Consider the following 20,279-nt stretch of genomic DNA (forward strand, 5'->3'; position numbering starts at 1 on the left):
ACAGCAGTTTCCTCTGTCACTTGCATCAGTCCACAACATTTTATTTGTAATGTGTTTTAAACCCAAGTAAAGCAAAACCTTCCTCTTTTCCATCATCAGATGGCAGGATAAACCAATACGTCAATCGATTTCCAGTATTCAGATTATTTTTCTGGAATCTTCATGGTGTGGGATGAAAAAATAACAATTGTGCCCACAAAATGGCAGTGTTCCCACTGGCCAAGGGTGAATGGATCCTGATTGTTCAGCTTGGCAAAATACTGAGCATGGGAGTTTGATAACCAAACTTTTGGTTATCAAAAAACTGAGCATGGGAGTTTGATAACCAAATTTTACCTGATGAGGTAGACTAGTAAATGAGGATTCTGCAGGAATGCTCTAGCATCACACAATATCCTTTCTTCAAATCCAGCATTTACTATTAGTCCTCTGGATGGGAAAAGGCACAGCTCAAATGCCTCAGATGATGTTCATGTCATACACCTCTTGCAGAACCTCCTCAGATCTGCAAGAGTGAACTTTACTTCAAGGTGTCAATGGTGACATAATATATCACAGAGTCCTTTCAGCTGAGATATGATGTCCTGTCTCTTGAGCATAGACTGCTGCATTGTTTGGACCTGTTAGAGAAGTCTCTGTACTGTCAGACAACAAAATAAGGTCTTTTTTTTATCTCTGGTTAGATAAATAATTCCCTTAGCAGAGTAAGGCAACAATGATGAAGAATCAGATGACACCACTGACAGCACAAAGTCTATACCCCTCCTCCTACAAAGGCAAATGTCACTCTAGAAGCAAAATTCAGTTCTGACTCCTTAGCAATGGAGAATGGTGGCCAGAGAAGCTTCATGTGGAGTAGTTACCCTGATGATGGTAGTCAGCCCATCAAAGGCCTGTAGTGAGCAGAAAAGAAAATTAGAGACCTAGCCTGGCAGGAATTCACTCAGAGCTATGATAAGCTCTCCTGCAACCAGGAGCTTAAGATAATTCCCTCAGTGAAGACAGTTTAAATATGTATCTGCATAGATCACACACCCATCTCCGCACTCCCACCTCCAGCAAGATTCCTTCGCTAGTTGAGCAGCAGCACTTCATTTTTTTTCTGTTTGAACCTCCTACTGGTGATGGAAACTGAGTGGGAGAATAAAGCTGTACAGGGACAGAGAGTGGTACTGACATGCACACATACACACTCCTTCCCCAACTGAAAGAAGAAACTGAAGAGTAATAAGATTTGCAGTTCCTCATCATACTGCACTGACCTTTTATTGTACTTCGCAGCACTTTGTCCCGGCTAAATTTAAATGTTCATTTGGGCTTCAGTTATTTTCCTTGAGGTTTCCAGTTGTGAGTGTGAAGTGTTCTCCAGAGAATTAAAATGCCTGTTCTCCTCAACTTCACCACACGCTGCAGAGGACAGTAAAGGAAATCAGGGAGGCAACTCAGTGCCTGAATCAAAGGGTTATCTCCTACCTTCTTCTTGCTTGACAAGGCATTGTTCAGCCAACAACAGGACAACCAGTTGGATTCCTACTGAAAATCAGTTCTCCACTTTCCTCCTCTGCTACAAAGTCCCAGCCAAAATCCCTTAATAATTGTGAATTAGACCAATTCCTCCACCCCACGAGGTTCTCAAGGGCCTGCACAAATAGCTGAAATCTAACCTTGTAAAAACAAAATACAACTGACAGTTATCCAGAATTTCTTACAGTCCCATACGTCAGTCAGGGCCAAGCTCATATGTAATGATCAGTCTCTTCATTTGTATAGCCCCTTTTCACCTGTGCAACGGGAAGGATGATGAGAATAGCTCTCCTACCTTGGAGGGGGAGGGGAACTACAACATTACATTAATCTGAAGCCAAAAAAGTACTCGGCACCCTCACCTGGAGGAATAATACAGTAGTAGAGGATTATGAAAGGAACCCCCTTCCCTGTTTTTTCTGTGGTAATGTCACTGTTGCTGTTACACTAAAAAAAACTATGAGCTCCCTCTAGTGGGCAATCTTCATCGAAGTGTTCCTGCTTCTTTTTTTCCATGCATCCCTTGGAGCTGCAGTGTTGGTAAATTGAAAACCTCTCTCTCTTCTAGCGCAGATAAGAGCAGGAATAGTTGAAAGCGGATGCAATTCGATACAATGGTTACAGTTTGTGCATTAATTTACTGGTAGAGCAAATCAGACTTTATAGACCACAATCTGCTCCCGAGTCTTATTTGTGCAACTCTGATGACTTGACTTTGGTTTTATCAGGGTATAAGGAACAGAACACAGTTCAATAACTATGTCATACCTATTTATATGTAACTTCACATGCCATCACTGATTACTAATATACCATTAACTGTTTTGTATATTCTAGGCAAAAGCATAATGCTGGAACAGTTACTCAAGACTTGCAAACTTCCTTTTATTATTACAACTGCAAGCACAATTACCAGACAGAGTAACTTTGCTCACATTACAGCTGAAAAGAATCAAGTCACAAATTAAACAAGGAAATCAACAAACACTGAACATTTATATTAAACCAAGTAGTAATGTAACAAAACAAGTCCTTTTCTTCCAAATATGTACTACTGTGACTAAAGTACCAGGTACTGTGCAGTTAAGTCACAAGAGTTTGCAATCTAAATTTGTGACATTCTGCATTTTAGTTCTCATTCTGGTAACAAAACTAACTTACATGGTTTAACACTGCAACCTCCAGCCTTCACTTGGGCCACAAATGCTATCTCTTCATGGGATACTGCAGGAATAGTCTGAGGGTCCTTGCATAGCAGTGGCTTTGTGTAAAGGACAGGGTGACATTATCTAGGTTTACAACAATGGATTTTTCCCCTACTTCCAAAGTCTTTAGTTGGATAGAGGCAATTTGTTGAGCATCAAGATCAGATTAATCTGTTTTCTTGGATTTTCCAGAAAGGGGGAATATGGACATGGAATATTTTACAGGACTCTCAATTGTTTGCTGTTGTATTTGCGTTACAGAGTTATGCTAGTAAAGAACTTTTAGTTGTTTTTATACTGATAAATATTTACTCCCTAGGGTTAAAAAACACACCCCTGATTAACCAAAGAAAAAAATATATCCTTCAGTGCACATATATGCAGAACCTTTGCATCCTTAACAGCATAAGAGAGGTCTCTATATTTAACTCGTCAATTTCCATACCATGTCCAGCTCCAGCATCTGTGATGTTCCTAAAATTAATAGATGTTTATCTTTTGTTTTCTAGTCTCTGGAATCTGCTGGCTCTGACTGGCCTTTGGCTACAGTAATTGTAGCAGTTTCCATGTCTAGAGGTTGCAAAGGGTCCAGTATCAGCTGGTCCTTTTCTTCTTAGAGCACAGGGAAGCTTCATCCTGTGGTTTAAAACAAAGGTGATTTATTATCTTCACTGGCATTTTTCTGTAGTGAGTCCAGATGTCAGCTAGTCTTTTCCAAAAGCAGCCTCTCCACAAAAAGCAATGGTGAAATTCAACTTATCTAAGTGTAGTGTGGAGTTCAGAAAAAGGCAAACATTTTCTGAATGGTATTTCTGTTCGAAGTACTTCATTAAATTCAGGTTACTACATAATACAGAAGATAATTCTATACACTGTATGGAACAGTGAAGTCATTACATTCCACTCCACAGAACAGCAAACTAAAAGGAATGAGATTTATCATCCTATCATAATAGTCACTTTATTTATGTGACAGAAGTGCTAAAGCAGCTTAACTATGTTCAACTAGAATAACTCACAATCAAATGCAAAGTGACCCCTGTAGCAAGCTGGAGTTCGGGGGGTAGCCATGTCACTCTCAGTGACCACACAACCCTTGCTCTGCTCCACCTCTAGGTTACCCCCACCACCTCACTCACCTGCCACACCTTGATATACATATCTCCCCTAAGAGGCCAACTCAAACCACTGGTCTAACTACAATGAACAAACAAGCCCTCTGGCCATAACATAAATTAAACCTGCTCCAGATGCTGTCTATGGAACAAGGCTTCCCCTTACCCTGGGTTGCATCTCTCTGTAAGCCATCAGTGTCTTACTGGCAGTCCCCAAGGCAGTTCAAGAATCAGCCAGGCATCTTCCTGTGGTCTTCCTGACCAGAAGCTCTTCTCTCTGTGGCTCAGACTTCCCTTCTGGCTCAGACTCTGGTCTGATAGTTCATAGATTTCATAGACATTAGGGCTGGAAGGGACCTCATAAGATCATCGGGTCCAGCCCCCTGCCCCAGGGACAGGAAGTCAGCTAGGGTCAAAGGATCCTAGAAGATAAGCATCCAAATGTTTTTTGAAAGTGTCAAGAGTAGGTGCCTGCACCACTTCTGGGGGGAGTCTGTTCCAGGCCTTGGGGGCTTGGACAGTACAGAAGTTTGTATGTCCAGCCTAAAACAGTCTTGCAGGAGTTTGTGACTGTTGGACCTTGTCATCCCCTGGGGTGCTCTGGTGAACAGATGTTTCCCCACATCCTGATGCACACCCCTTATGTACTTATAGGCTGCCACCAAGTCACCCCTGATTCTGCACATCTCCAGGCTGAAGAGTCCAATAGCTTGCAGCCTCTCTTCATAAGGCCTGTTCTCTCGCCCTCTGATCATGCATGTGGCTCTCCTCTGGACCCTTTCAAGCTTGTCCACATCCTTCCTAAATTGTGGAGCCCAGAATTGTATGCAGTCCTCCAGCTGTGGCCTCACCAAGTACAATGGGAGGATGACATCCTGGGTCTTGCTTGAGATGCATCGGTAGATGCAAACCAGAGTTTTGTTCACTTTGCCAGCTGCAGTATCACACTGGTGGCTCATGTTCATCTTCCAGTCAATCATGAGCCCCAAGTCTCTCTCAGTCATGGTGCTGGTGAGTGTAGCATTGCCAAGTCTACAAGTGTGATGTAGGTTTTGATATACTGTCTACAGCCTGCCCCTTCTGACCAGGGGCCTGGCAGCTCACAATCGCTGTTCTGGAAGCATCCCCGCTGCCCAAGCTTGGCTCTGCCCTACTGTCCTATTGCAGAGCAGCTAGCTCTGCAACAGGCATCATAGCCCTTTGTCTTCAGCTGTTTACTCCCTTGCAGCTAACTCAGTCTAGGAAGAGTTCTCCTGCTCAGCTGCAGGTGTGGTCTTTCCTTTAACAGGCAACTCCCTGACTAGGCAGCAGTGTTTCTATGCTGCCTTCCCTCTTGTAGTTGGTCTATATTCTGCTGCCTGGACTCTTCTTATCAGCTGCAGTTTCTCTCCTTCCTTACACTAGCAGGAGCCCAAAGCTCCTTGTTACAACCTTTTCACAGCGTAAAGATATAAAGTATGTCTTGGGAATGAATGGACACCTCAGATGTACACCTGGGAAAGCAGAAAATGTTTGAAACCTTTGAAAGGTAAAGCCTGTTAAAAAACAGACTGGGTTTGGTCACTGTAGAATTAATCCCCTCACTCCACAAAAATATAACATTTATCTTGCATCAGCTGTGAAAGGATCCTGTTTGGTCCCATGTTTTAAATGGACCAGCATTCCCTGAGCCCATTCTGCATGATCAGACTTGTCCTCTAAGGAAAATAGGAAAATGTTGGGTTATAGCATGGATGCTTCAAAATTAAGAGAAACATCTAGAAAATTACTTTAATGAAAGTTTGTGGCTAAATTATATTTTTAGAGTCTCTGAGCAGGGTCAGATGACAGCAGCTAAAATGGTGATGGCTGGTCTCCTCCTGCTCTTATAGCTACCTTGTCAACAGTCTAGTCCTACTCCTTTACATGCTGCACCTGTAAAGCCTAACAAGAGGTGCTACTCACTACAGTATTTTCCACCTAAATCAAACCAGTGAATACAACTGTGATAACAGTATCAGTCAGTCCTTGGGAAATGGGTAACTTGTATCCCAAAATTATGCTGTCTGGGATCTACCCTGGAAGTGTTTAATTAAAATTCTCCAGGCACACAACTTCCTTCCAGGGTAGTCGTTTAGTGCAACTTCATTTTTTAACAGGAGAGTTGGGGACAGGTGGGGGTGGGGGAAGAGAGGGAGGTGCCCCAAAATGTTGTTTGCATTTTATTCCTTTGCTGTCCCATGCAGAAATAATCTATATCACAGTGACGCTTGCTCTGGTGAATAATGCCAGAGATCCTGTTTTTCTCTGTTTAAAAATCACAAATTCTCTGGTATAAAGAAAAAAATATACAAATTTCTGACTTAAAAATCCAAAATCTCTGTTTTTCCACAATTAAAATGAAACACCACTACACACACACACACACACACACACACACACACACACACACACACACACACACACACACACACAGGTATCAGTTGAACATAATTCCACCCCCTGCTGCTTTGTGGCCTTGAGCAGCCCTGATATGCTGTTGCCCCTCACTCCTAAGCCATAATGTCCTAGCCCTGCTGGTGCCCCTCACTCCCAAACCGCAGCCCCCTAGCCCTGCCGGTGCCCTTCACTCTCAACCCACAGTCCTCTGACCCTGTCAGTGCCCCTTACTCCTAACCCATAGCTCCCCAGCCCTGTTGGTGCCCCTCACTTCCAACCTGCTGTTCCCACACTCCAAGTGTGTGAAGAAGAGAATAGGTGTGTGGGGAATGTGGGGAGAAGCACAGGTGACCTGGGGGGGCACATGCCCCCCAAGAATTCTGCACCCACAGCAGGACATGGGGCTGCAGCAGGGCCAGACCGTCTCTAGACAGGAGCCATCTCTGCGGCCCAGCAGAGGGACCCAGTGCACCATGATGAGTAGGCATGGCAGGGGCAGCAGCAGTGGTGGTAGTGTGGAGTTGTACCCCCTGCTGCTGTCGGGTGGGCAGGGAGCACCTCAGCTTGGCAACACAGTTATCCCTCCCACCCTGAGGTCCCCCACTGGGCCACGGAGATGGCTCCTGGCCAGAGCTGGTCCACAAGCCCCTCTGTGGGCACAGAAATCTTGGAGGGCACTGCCCTCTCCACCCCTCCAACATATGGCCTGGTCTCCTTCCTCCCTCACCTAACATGTGGCCTGGCCCCCTTCCCCACCTCACCTAATGTGTGGCCTGGGCCTCCCTCATACCTCACTGCCCAGGGACTTACCTGGAGGGAGCTGTGGGAGCTGCTCTCTACCACCCTGCCTGGCTGCCAGGTGCATGCACATATGGAACAGGCAAGTGGAACAAAGGACAGCAACAGCAGCAGCAGCAGTGGAAGCTGGAGCAATAAAGACAGAGAGACCACTTGAACTGAGTATGTGACCCTGGAAGCGGGGCAAGGGTGGAAATGAAGGAAGGGCTGGCTGGAGGGACCAGAAGGGACTGATTTTTGTGTGTGTGTGTGTTGCGCTCATTTGCAGATATTGTAATGGGTACAGGTGGCCAGCGGACCTTTGTACAGGTGCACAGGCGTGGATTTCTGTAATGGGAAAGTTTTAACCATTTTGTGATGTAATAGGTAGAGTGTAGACATATATAACCTTATAGAAAGAGAGACATATATTTTTACAAAAATAAATAAATATGTGTGTGGTGCCCCCTGCCTGCCTGCCCTCTTCCCCCTATAGCCTTTGTGAGCTGGAAATCTGCAAGCCTGCAAGGGGAAACCCACCATTTCCTGCATATTTTACTTTAAAGGCAAAAATCCATGATTTTCTCCTTTAAAAAGAAAAGCCCCATTTTGTTCCATTAAAGGAGAAAATCTGCATTTTTCCACAGCAAATGGAAACCAGGATCCCTGAATAACTAAATGCTTCCCCTTTTATAGCTCACTAGCTCTGCTCCAAGCATCAGTGAAGAAGGCTATTGAACAGTGACATACAAGATTTCAAGCCCCAGCTTGACCTCAAGAGCAATTGTCTTAATATGATTAGCACCCATTCCAATGTTTTTTAGCATCTGAAATGAATCAAGTCACCAAACCGCCTGGGAGGGAGAAAGAAAGATGGTCTCATGGAAAAGGAGTATGGGATAGCTGGGCTCTGTTATTGGTTCAGCTGTTTTTCTATTCAACTCTGGTTATGTCACTTAATCTCTCTGTGCCTTGGTTTCTATAGAATGCTTAGCTACCATCATAAAGAGCTTTGTGCTCTGGAAATAAAAAACTTATCTGGTGCTTTACAATTCAGTGGCTTTGCTAGTGTATGAGGCAGTGCCACTTAATTCATCAATGTTTGTAAAATACTTAGAGAGCCAAAAATCAAGACAGCTAAGGCATGTTACATATTAATTAATCTTTTCAAAATCTGGAACTCCCTACAGTTACCACATGCTAAGGAATGGAACTTGGGCTTCTTTGATCTGGCCGTGTCATAACAAAGCCATTGGGAAGAAAGATTTGAGACCTGTCTGACTTATTACTGTGTACACAACATGGAGAGTTTCTGACTTTAGTAAGAATGACACTTAAATACAGAATGACCCCACGTAACGTAATGAACTGTACTGAGGAGAAAGATTCTAGCACTGCTCTGGGTAGTTACAAGATTGTGCATTTCATACCAAGGCCTTCCCTGCCTCAGTCCCATCATATCAGACCTCTTCTATGTAACTGATATAAAATAGGTCCAGAATTCAGATTTTTTATGAGTTTAAAGAAAATAGTTCTCAATCTAATATTGGTATAAATTATTTTTAAACAAAGACACTACATTTAAGTCTTCCCCTGCTGTGACTTCAGCCCAGACATTTCAACACTGCTAGTGCATAAAAGCCTGAAAGTTAAACTATTATATTTGCAATACTCATTCTATAAAAAATGGCAATGGAAGGTCAATTTTAGTCCAAAACAGGTTATATAAAAAAAGTATTTTCAAAACCCACTAGCAATAAAAGATTTCCATGATTATCATTGTTGCAAACAAAATAATAATATTCTTCAGCATCCTTTTAATGTGAATGAATCAGCCAGTGAAGCTGGGTAAAACAGGCCAATTGATTAGTGTTGTTAGCTCGTTTTATATTTCTGCCAAAACCAAATGGGCAAAACTTACATTTTCTGAGATGTAGCACAATGAAGAAAACTCTGAATCTGTAAGAGTCCTTCTTAATATTAGGGTTATGATTTTGCATATGCAAAGAGAAACTAGGCATTGTTACTCCAAGAGTCCACATCAGCACTGTCACTTTTTTAAATATTTTTAATTGCTTTTAATGGCCAAACTGACACTTTCAGTGTTTTCTGTTACAATTTTCCACCCACAGTTGTTTGCTCAGTGTGAACTTTGTATAGATGTTATCCAATCTATGGTATGTAAATGTGTATTTTGCTCTAAGTTTAGAAAACAAAAAGCTTTAAAATAAAGGAAACCTTACAGGAACAAACAACAGTAAGAGGTTTGGTGTTTATACCTGGTACACCAATTCTGGGTGCAAAATGTCTATTCTGCCTGCACAAAAATCCTAGAAGTAAAGTAGTACAGAATACAGAAAATGTACATTACAGTTGGGGATTGTAATTCAACAGAATAAACATTGTCCAAAGGTTACATTTGAGTACTAGGCTCCTGGTATTCCTGGAAAAAAATGCAGACTCCTGGTTGCTGTCCCTTTGACCATGCTGAGGCAGTGTTCTGGAACCCTACATTAACTGTGTTCACTTTTCTAGTCTGCCAAAGGGAAGATATGCCTATGAAGTAAGGCCAAACAGTTAGTGGAAATCCTTGCTGAAAGTCTTCCCTAAGGATGTAAGTGTGGCTTGCTGTGCAGTCCTACTTGAGAAGAAGCTTGATCCATCATTTGCAGGCTTGGCACAGGACAGGAGTGCTGCTGAGCACAGACTATGCAGCTCCCAAAGAGAAGGAAGTGCCAAAGGTTACTCTGCAGCACTACCTTTGGCCTGTATTTAGGCTCCCTGCTTCATCCAGCTTTCCTCAGGTTGGAGCTCAAGTGGGAGTGTAAAAAAGTGAAACAAACTGAGGGAGCTAGGAAAATCCTCTCACTAAATCACTGTGGTTAAAATCCTCCTGTTTCTGATCCCATAAGGGAGAATCAGACAGTCTAGCTTAAGTCTCTACAAGCTACAAAGTCTATGGTGGAAAATCAGACTTTCATGAGTAGATTATTTACTTTGTGCCTTGAGTCACATATTTGAAGGACAGAAGAGACCATCTAGTCCAGCCTCCTGCATAATGCAAACCAGAAAGTTTGCACTGCATCCAAGATTCCTGTATCCAGCCCATCATCCTGGATGTGCTAGACCATCTCTTTCAGAGAAGTCATCCAACAAGTGGGAGTACAACCCTAAGGCTGGGTAACGTAGTATCAGTGGGAGTGGAACAAGAGTGATGGCAAATGGAGCTACTGTGGGCAGCACTTGCAAAGAGAGGAGGAGCAATCAGGGGTAGGGCAGGAATCTTTACAATGCGCCAACACCCAGTCTAGCACTTGTGCGTTTGTTTTTTTTCCGCCTGCTTAGATTGTAGGTTCAACAGGGTAGGCCCCATGATCTGAGCACGCTGTTAGCAGCTAACCAAATCAATAACTAAAGCAGTAAGTTGCAATGGCAAGAAAAGGGAACAGGTAAGTGCAGACCAAGCTATTTCAGCAAATCAGAGCCAGTGACGGGAGCAAATGCAATGTTGCTTAGGTGACAGGCAATCAGGTGATCCTATTCCGCTGAAGCCAGTTGGAGTCTGTAGAAAATAGTGGAGACCTTAGGAACATTAGAATCAATCCAGCGGTTGTACTCGTGGGGGTTGTGCAGAGCTCCTGAGGCTCCCAACCCAAAGCTTTTGGAAGGGACTATGCCAACGTTATGAGGCATAGAGTAACACCAAATGTTCCGGGTCGGGGTCTGCACATTCAACAGCAGTAGCCTTACTTTACAGAGTGGAGATGCTACAAACTTACTTCCAGCCCCTGCTGTCTATCTCTGCTCTTAAAACATCATGGCCAAGAACCAGCCACACTTTCGCGCTCTCACTTTCCAATTCCCCTCTTTTATCATAGTCTCCTGGCTGTTCCTCTGTCCATTCCTTTTACTCTCCTTTTCCCATCTGCCTCCCTGCCTTTCCCCCTCCCCCTAACTTGCGCTCTCTGCACTTTGTGAACTGCTGCTGCAAGGCTGAAGTCCAAAGTTCAGTAACTTGCTAAGCACACGGATAAATATGAACCTTGGAGAATTTACATTGCTCCAATGTAAACAGATAGCCAAGGGTCCCTTTATCAGCACTGGCTCAGGACAGTCGTGGGGGGTCTGAAGCGGCTCATTTTTGTATTTTGTTTTTTTGGGGGGTGTAAAGGTGGGAGGCTATGCCATTCCACTCCGCTGACAGTCAGGTGTGCTACCTCAGGAACATGGTGTTGGGATAGCCGGAGGCAGAACGAGTTGAAACTCAAATTCAAGAGGCATCAGACGGAAGACCATGGTTGCAAAACTGAGCCATCTTCAGGTGGAGTTGCTGGAAGCACTACTGGAGTCAGGACTTACCAAAGAGACTCTGATCAAAGCACTGGGTGAAGTAGATCCCTATACGCTCCAGAGTGAAAGCCAGCGCGCCATCAGTGCCATCCAGGGAGAAAAAGGAGAACCCTGTGCTGAAATTCCCAATCTCCCTAATGGGATGGGGGAGTCCAGGTTATCTGAGGAGGAAACCTCTGATGATGGGGAGGAATTCACTCCTCCGATAATGAAGGAGCTGGAAAACCTAAGTCCAGAGGAGGCTGCTCACCAGAAGGCTGTGGTGGAGAGACTATTACAGTAAGGACACCATTTTTCTTCTCTCTCTCCCTCCATTTCTGTTTTCCTCACTTCTTCCATGCAGTATATTAGCATTCAGGGTTGATCTGGGTGTGCAGAGATTGTCCCTGTCAGTGCCAAAACTCACCTACCAAGTTCACTGTCCTTTACTGATGTTCAAACTTTTCTTCTGATCTCATTTCAAACACAGGACGAAAGCCCAGTTACAAATGACAAGTTCTAATACTGTCTGGGAAAACAGGACTTCAGAACAATCAGAGACCTGTAGAGCTTCTGCTCCTTTGGCTATGAGATTTTATAGAATTCACAGTGTCAGCCACCAGGAAAGAAAAACAGGATGAGCCCACACAAATCTAGACAATGCATGAATTGCCATCACGATAGTCTGAGAATCTGCACTGCAGGAGGAGAAAACGTCTATGTTTTTCCTGAGATTTTTACAAAGTTGTACATATTTTTCTTTACTGACTTTGGTACAGTCAGGTTTGCCAACAAAGACAAAACAATAGGTCTTGATCCGGGTGTCTTTGTACAGACCGTATGTCCCCTGACTTCAATGGGGATTTGGGTGTAGATGGAGGGCAGACCAGCTACACTCTAATAGTTGTCAGCCCCGGTAAGCATGCTCAGTGTCTCCATTTCCCAACATGTATACTGAATATACACAGGGATGCCATCTACAAGCTCTACTGTTGCACAAACTTGCCTTAATATGTCATGATAGTAGGCAAAAAGTATGAGGAATTCTCTCTATTTATCTACCTAACATCAAGAAACTCAACCACAAAACCTCACATTCTGAGGTTAGGGTCAGGCAGGAGACACTGGGTAGCTGCAAGGTCCCAGAGACTCAGTTTGCCATTTAGAATCTTTCTGAGGCAACCTAAAATTGGTCAGGAGGGCTGAGAAGCTTTTTGTCCATTCCTCTCTATGGGAAAAGGAAATACAATTCAAAATGCAACAATGAAAAGCAAACACAAAACCCCAGCAAAAGCCCATAGGTAGCAAAACAGAAGAGTAAGAGTAAGGATTAATATTTAAGAGGGCATACGTTCATTGCTTGAGCTCTAGAGAGTCTGGGAAGATTTAGAGCCGATCACATTAAAGTGCCTGATGGAAAAAATATATTGGAACAGCTCTTACCTGGAAAGGAAAATGTTCCACATAATTAAATCTTCTTGCCTACCCAAGGAGCCTCTCACCCTCCTCTGCCTCTACTTTTCATCCCCCTCCTTCTTTGTTACAAGCCCCAGCTGTTTCCATCTCCCCTGTCCTACACCTCTTTCTTCTTTCCTTCTTTTGCTCTCTCTCATCCCACTTCTTTCTGTCTAGCCCCCCTCTTTTGTGTCTGCCTATCCAGCTCTTTCTGTTCCACACGTCTTGCTCACTCCGTGTCACCCCTGCCTTCTTCTTCCCGAGTATGCGTAGAGATCTTGGGGCAGTTTGAGCTCCAGTTGCACCGGGCGGGCCCTGACTAGTTACTAATTATCCAGTGCCTTTATTATTTCTCTTTTGTCTTATAAATTTATAAACAAAAATACCCTGATAAGCTTTTTGATCATTAACTTCTGATGATTTATCGGGTGTCTCTCCAGAAAGGAAGCCATGGAAGAGTGCTTGGCTTTGTCTTCTCTCCCTAATAAACTGATGAAGCAGGGGTGGGACTCTGTCCACTGTGCTCTGGTATAGAGAATCTTGCACCTGGAAGGAATTCCTTCCCCTGAGCTGGGAACTGATCATGGTTCACCTTGGCATAAACTCTGTTTTCTGATCTCTTCCATTTTGTTGTCAGTTCTAGCAGGCTGCTTATTCCTATGCTACACATTTATAATGATGCTCTTCACTTCTTAAGTGCTTTCCAACTCAGCATTTCAAGCTTTTTGTAGACCATGATTCCCATTTTATAGGTGAGGACACTGAGGCACAGAAAAGAAATGTGACATGCCCAAGGCCATGTTGAAAATTAGTAGCAGGATTAAGAACAGAACCAGGATCTCCTAGAGCCTCATTCTGTTTGTGTCTTATCACTGATCTCCTCACAAAAACTCAGCAAAAATAAATTTCCCTTAGCCATAAATGCTGTAAGACAGAGGTCAAAATTATATTTCTATCATGCATTCAGGACTGCATTAAAGCAATGCTTAGGACCCAGGCTACAAAAAAGGCAGGAAGCGTCTTCATGGAAAATATTAAACCAAAGCCACTAGAAGCAACTCTGAAATGGGGTAGTGGAGAGATTGTTCTAATAGGAAATGTGATTTCTGTCTTTGTGTTCAATGTTTTAAAAAACAATTGTTTTCTTGGGGAAGCAAATTCAATGCACCTGAGTCAATATCAGGGACTGACAGTGGGGAAGGTGTAGACAACAATACCCCCCCCCCAACCAGCAAAGGAACTATTTTGTGATAGAAGATAACCTAAGGAGGTTGTCCTTAGGATACCATTATATATAATTACACGTAGTGCAAAATGGTATATTACAGAAATTCCTTTCGATAATCTGGGACATCACTCAATGGAGGTTTTTTTTGTGGGGGGTTTCCCTTCCAAAATCATGGTGGTAGGATTCTGTTTTGTTCAAATCCAGCGGCCAAAGCGAGCACTCCAAAGTGCAAATTCCACCTTGTGCCAAAGCAGCAATTCTGGGACTAACACTGTCAGCAACTTTATAATACAGAAATTGTCTCATGAACATCTTTTGTAACTATGGTCACAACCACTTCCTTTAAGAGCTGTAACAATTGGTTACATGGGAAGACAAAATTGGGTTTATTATTCTACACTTTTGATGCACTTTAGAAGCTGGAAACAAGAAGAGACCACAGCATGTGACCAAACATTTCTCTGTAGACCTTTAATATGTACTCTGTGAACCACTTAGTGGTTCCCAAACTGTCAACGTAGATCACTGATTATGCTCAGTAAATACAGGATATAGGTAAATCATATAGATTGCCCTCACTCCCTTAAAACAGCCTTAAGTGCACTCGCTGGAGTCCATTTCATGTTGTCCCTACAGAATATACTGATCACACACAAAAGGAGGTCTCATTAGTAAGAAATTAAAAGTCCCCCCTCCCCTCCACCATACTGTGAAGCCCAAAGAGAAGAGATGAGGAATGGGATTTAGATGGAGGAGTCTCATTGATTGTATCCATGGGACTTGCAAACCTTAGCACTTTTGGGCTTTTTAAAATTCCTCCCAGGGGCCCTCCAGAACGGAACAGGACTGGGGTGTGTTAAGGAGTAAAGTAATTCCTGGAGGCGCTTATCAGTTATTTCAGGGGGAAATGAGAGAATACAGATTGGCTTTAGGAGCATAACAAAGAAAAGAGCAGACTTCCACAGCAGAGGGGTTTACTGCCAACATATGATAAGGAGTGAGGGGTCAGGGTAAGGGCTGCTGTACTCTGGAAGGAGGCATAGGAATCATTTGCCAAGAAAACAAAGGGTAAAATTCCATTGGGAAAGCAGGAAATGGAGACAGCAAGCACATTTCCACCAAAGCCAAGGGTGAGGGCACATTTTCTAAAGGGGCATTGTCCAAGAGCTAAAGGCCCTGCCCTTCCCCCAGATAGCTACTTGCTGGGGGCAGCCATAGCTGAGGGTCCAGAGCTGAAGCTACCACACCCCTTCCATTTAATTATATGGTTGTATAAGCCAGAATGAGTCAAACCAGGCCACATTCAACAGAAAAGAACCCTGCTGGGGACAGTCTTACCTTCCCTGCTCTCTGGCCATCCCAGGTCCAGTCTGTGCATTGACATCAGTGATAGGTTTCTAGTAGCCTCCAGAGGTAAGCGCCAGAGGGATTGCCTCAAGCATTTCAAACCTCTGAACACACCTTTAACTAAGTCCCAGTTCAAAGAAGGAGAAGGTCAAAACCTAACTCCAAGAACTTAGGGCGTTTTCTGCCCATAAAGGGAATCTGGAAAAAAAAAGCGAAACAAAACACATTGCCCTGGGAGATGGTAGAGAACAGGGGAAGGAAGGAATGGAAAGAAAACAACCTGGAAAATGAGGAGGAGAGAGATGAGAAGGAAAAAGATAGAGAGAGTTTGGGAAGAAAATCCAGGAAGAACAAAGGAGAGAGAAGGTCCCCTGAATGTTACATCCCCAGCTCTCTGGAATGGGTTTTCTTTAATGCTAACAACTTGATATTTACTTTCCATTTAAATTTGAGATGTTGCTATAAATTATCAACCAGCCTCTTGTTCCCTTTGAGTTTATAACTAACTACCTGGGTTACTTATTGTTCAGGTAACAAAAGGGAGGTGAAAACGCCCTTTAAAAGTGACCTCAGAACTGAGGAAATGGGAAGCTGGAATGGAGACCAGGCCTAGGCCCCAGATATCAAGAGGGGCAAGGGAGTCTGTGTTCAGAGGACATGGAGAAGCCAAAGGCAGGAGACCAGAACATAGGAAATGAAGAGTGAGTGAAAGTCTATATTATGTGAGGACAAGAAGAATATGGAGGAAGAGGCTGGAGAATGGGAAAGAAATAGGTGAAATTTTGTACTTGGAGAGAAGAGAAGTTGAAGACAAAGAGGAGATTTTGGAAGTGAGAAGTGGTCAGGAACTGAGCAAGGCCAGCCCAATTTTACAGTCCCAGTTCCCGAAAGGCATTGGGACCTTTGCCAAATCAGTTCAGCAAGATAAGGCTGGGAGTGGAATCCTACCTCCTGCTAGAGACCACAGGAGTTTTGACACTGACTACAGTGGGGCAAGGATTGAATAGGAACAGAAGACTGGAAGGGACCTTCTGGGACATGAAGTCTGTTCACAGGCAAATATTTATCCAGACAGTCCTAGAAACCATCATCCTATAGTATTTTGGGCAATGGTTCTGCAGGTGGTGCTGTGATGTCAAGTGAATATTCAACTGCCCTAGAAACACAGCCTGCTCTACTATATAGGACCATAATGCCCATCTAACACTGCAATTACAGTCTTTGTTACAGGGACACAGTCAAGGCTTCATTTGTACTTCACCACCCTTTACCACATGTTAGGGTACCCAGGCTGTAAAGAGATTCCCCAATGCAGGTGTATTTGAAGAGCAGACACACCCGCAAAAAGACTCTCAACACTGGCAGTGCATAGTGCTTGAAACTATACAGTGGGGTTTTAAAACAGGGTTAGAGGATAAGGCTCACAAGTACCTCCACCTTTCTTCCTACCATATAGCACTAAATATCCTAGTGAGAGAGAGAGAGAACTTGGCATCTTATGGCTGGAAGATGAGAAGGAAATCAATTTCTTACAGAGGTTTCTATGGGTGATAATAAGGTCCCCTCTTCTTCTCTAGCTGAATCAGAAGCATGTTTTGCTCAAGCTTGAGTATCTTCTCATTCAGGACCCTGAGCCCCTGAATAGGGGCTGGGTATGCCTTTAGAGAAGGCAAGTTGCTGGATAGGTTCACTGAAACAGAGTGGATGGAGACCAAGCAGTACCTAAAGGGAGATTAATTCTTGTCTCAGGAACTGATACACCACTTGCTTAAGGCTCAGAAAGGAAAAAGCTATTGGAGTCAGTCCAATTTGGGGCACAGGGAAGATGGTGAAAAGTGGAACACCCTAATACAGCTCTCACCGACCCACCCTTTATGAGAGGGATGAGTGGTCCCATTTTAAAAGAAACATCTTCAGAAAGTTGCCCGTCAGCCTCCCACTGCACCAATTGCAGCTGAGCTTGCTCCTTGGACTGTTGTGGAAGAGGGTACAGCAGGAACAGAGATAAGGGTGTTTGTACTGAGGCAACAGATCTGGACTTTGTCCTCTTTATCACTTTGCAGCCTCTGGCAACCCACTGAGTCAACAAGGCAGCTAGAGCTGTGCTGCTGCCCAGCCTTCAGACCTCAGCTCTCCTGCTACATCTTCTCCAGAGCCATTAACAATACTTTGTAAAATGTTTAAGCAAGCACATAATTTAGCGTTGACACTGGGTCAAAGCAGTATACAGAGATTTCCATGGGGATACAAAGGTGCCATTATACAGCACAGCAAATCTGTCTAATTTGGGGTAAAGAGAAGATTAATTGCTCTCAGAGTTTCTGGTGTCCACTCTTCTTGCAAGAAGCAGAGATAAGTCCTGACTGATATTCTTGAAATCCTTTCTGCTGAGCCTGGATACACAGCCAAAAGATTTTTTCTGAGATGCATTTTCTCTTCTTCCTAGAGAGGATCCCTGGAGGGTAGCAAAGATGGTGAAATCCTACCTCCAGCAGCATAACATTCCTCAGAGGGAGGTGGTAGACACCACAGGTTTGAACCAGTCCCACCTCTCACAGCACCTCAACAAGGGCACACCCATGAAGACACAAAAGAGAGCAGCCCTCTACACCTGGTATGTCCGCAAGCAGCGAGAGGTGGCCCAGCGTAAGTACAGCAATAACAGGTTTCTCTAAGTTCTAGTCTCATACATCTCCCACAACTCTCCCCACCTCTGAGGTGGAGGAATGCTTTCCAGCAGGAAGTTTAGACAAGTCCATGTCAGTGTTCAGTGGGGTGACCAATTTAGAGGTGGCAGAAACCCCCAAAACAGCATGCAGTCATCTACTCTTTTCATACAGAGGCAGATTATAGGCTTCCACTTGCAACTCTACTTCTACATCCAAGCAGAGGCTCTGCTCAGCTCACAATGGAGTACTGTGTAAGAAACACAGGCAGCTGGGAATGAGCAGTGACAGAATCCAGGACCTTCAGCTTCAAAAGCAGGCCTCTGAAATTTCATCTAATTAAATAATTCCTCTAGCTACAAGTAAGCAATAGACTGCTGTAGTCACTGGAGCCAGCCATTAGTGGAATATCATCTCACATACGCTAAACAGGTATATTACAAATGCACGCTTGGAACTAAGGACTCTGCAGCTTGCACTTCCATATTAATGAGTCTATGTGGAATCTGTTTCAATCATATTTATAGGTCCCTAATAAAATTACTAATTTGACTGATGGCTGGTCTTAGAGGGCTGCACTCTACATCAGCTGGATTCAGTCCAAGCTCCTGCTGTTTTGATTTCTTTCACTGCTTCATGTGAGGAATACAGATGCAATGTGTCTAACACCAGGGCCAAGTATATATGGCTCCACTGGGGATTACCAGATCCATTTTAGCAAATTACAGAGCAGTCTCGTCTAGATTCTGCTCTGTTTTTTGTTCCATATTAGTTGACGTGGGCCACAGACAGACCAAGTGGGTTCCAGGTGAGAGAATGTTACAGAAAAAACTACCGACCTAAAAAGTCCTTTGCCCATTTGTGCTTCCAGAGTTCACACATGCTGGTCAGGGCATCCTGGCAGAGGAACCCATGGGAGATGACCTACCTACCAAGAAGGGGAGAAGAAACCGCTTTAAGTGGGGTCCTGCCTCACAGCAGATCCTATTCCAAGCCTATGAGAGACAGAAGAATCCCAGCAAAGAAGAGAGAGAGGCACTGGTAGAGGAATGCAACAGGTAAAGCCAGGCTCTAGTTTTGAGGGAGAAAGGGGAAACAGAAGGGAGGAAATAGGCTTCTGTGCATTTCCATCATACAGCACAAGGCTGTGTTCACTTTGAGTAAGGCTCGCTAACTGGAATCAGGGAATGAAACTTGCACTGTTCTTCCTTTGAGATTAATTTAGCAGAAAGCAGTGTAGGGAAGCACCTGCACAGGAACCTAGTCATAACCCACAGATGCCCTTACAGCAGGGGCATTCAACATATAGCTGCTGCATCCGGCCCATGGGTAGTCCAGTGGGCTATGGCTGTGCACCCTCAGCTCGGTGCTGCTGCATGCCCCTGGCACGGCCGACTGACCAGAGTTCCATGCTGCTGGGAGCAGCACAGAGCTGGGGGTGTGTAGCAACAGGTATGTGACTCTATGCAGCTGCACACCCTCAGATCCGGACTGCTACTTGGCCTGGACTCACACTGCCACCCAAAATTGGTCCCATTGACCTGGCCCCAGAGGAACCCGTGTGGTCTGAATCTGGTCCAGGGTGAGTTTGATATCTCTGCCTTATGGTAAAAGGCCAACTGGCTAGAGCCAGACACTGAATGAGCTTTTAGCCTATATGATTCCAATGTGGGGGCTCAGCAAACCCTGTATCCAATAGAAGTAGCCCTTTGTTGTTCTTCTTCAGCCCTGTGCCACCTCTCATAGGGCAACCATGCACAGCACTCAATATACAATTATAGTCTTCATAGTTGGTAGGGTAGGGTTGGAAGGGACCTGAGCAGGTAATTAAGTCTGACCCCCTGCCATGGCAGGAAAGAGTACTGGGGTGTTCATCTAGCTTCCTCTTAAAGACCCCCAAGGTAGAAGCCAGCACCACTTCTCTTGGAAGTTGGTTCTAGATCCTAGCTGCCCTGACCATGAAGTAGCGCCTCCTGATGTGTAGCCTGAATCTACCCTCTGCCAGCTTGTGACTATTATTTCTAGTCACTCCTGGCAGTGCTTGGGGGAACAGGGACTCCCCCAATGCCTGCTGGTCCCCTCTGCCTAGTTTGTAACATGCCACTAGATCTCCCCTCAGCCTTCTCTTGTGGAGGCTGAACAGGTTCAGGTCCGGTAGCCTCTCCTCGTAGGGCTTGCCTTGCTGCCCCCTGATCATACGAGTGGCCTCCTCTGG

General features: G+C 44.4%; 1 protein-coding gene and 1 long non-coding RNA gene across 5 annotated transcripts in view; one reads left to right on the forward strand and one right to left on the reverse strand.

Annotated features, from left to right (window-relative positions):
* Positions 1–570: 570 nt before the first annotated feature.
* LOC109290359 lies at positions 571–15,792 on the reverse strand. Of its 3 annotated transcripts, none has more exons than XR_002095584.1 (4): positions 15,390–15,792; positions 3,175–3,365; positions 1,263–1,407; positions 571–893 (listed from the first exon to the last, which is right to left on the reverse strand). It is a non-coding gene; the product is annotated as an uncharacterized LOC109290359 (long non-coding RNA). The 3 variants fall into 3 exon arrangements; XR_002095583.1 differs by lacking the exon at positions 15,390–15,792 and adding an exon at positions 12,812–13,541; XR_002095582.1 differs by lacking the exon at positions 15,390–15,792 and adding an exon at positions 7,073–7,113.
* HNF1A (HNF1 homeobox A) overlaps positions 7,652–20,279 on the forward strand; it is a 37,984-nt gene continuing 25,356 nt past the window's right edge. Inside the window, exons 1-3 of one of the 2 annotated variants that reach the window (XM_019506812.1) lie at positions 7,652–11,668; positions 17,845–18,044; positions 18,936–19,122. In XM_019506812.1, the coding sequence (XP_019362357.1) occupies positions 11,334–11,668; positions 17,845–18,044; positions 18,936–19,122 (722 nt within the window). In that variant the 5' untranslated portion in view covers positions 7,652–11,333. Of the gene's footprint in view, positions 11,669–15,947; positions 16,100–17,844; positions 18,045–18,935; positions 19,123–20,279 lie in introns of those variants that run through there. The other variant, XM_019506813.1, reaches the window with a different exon arrangement.

This window comes from Gavialis gangeticus, unplaced genomic scaffold (genome assembly GCF_001723915.1).
Source record: "Gavialis gangeticus isolate Ggan-Ray unplaced genomic scaffold, GavGan_comp1, whole genome shotgun sequence".
In the NCBI taxonomy this organism is placed as follows: domain Eukaryota; kingdom Metazoa; phylum Chordata; order Crocodylia; family Gavialidae; genus Gavialis; species Gavialis gangeticus.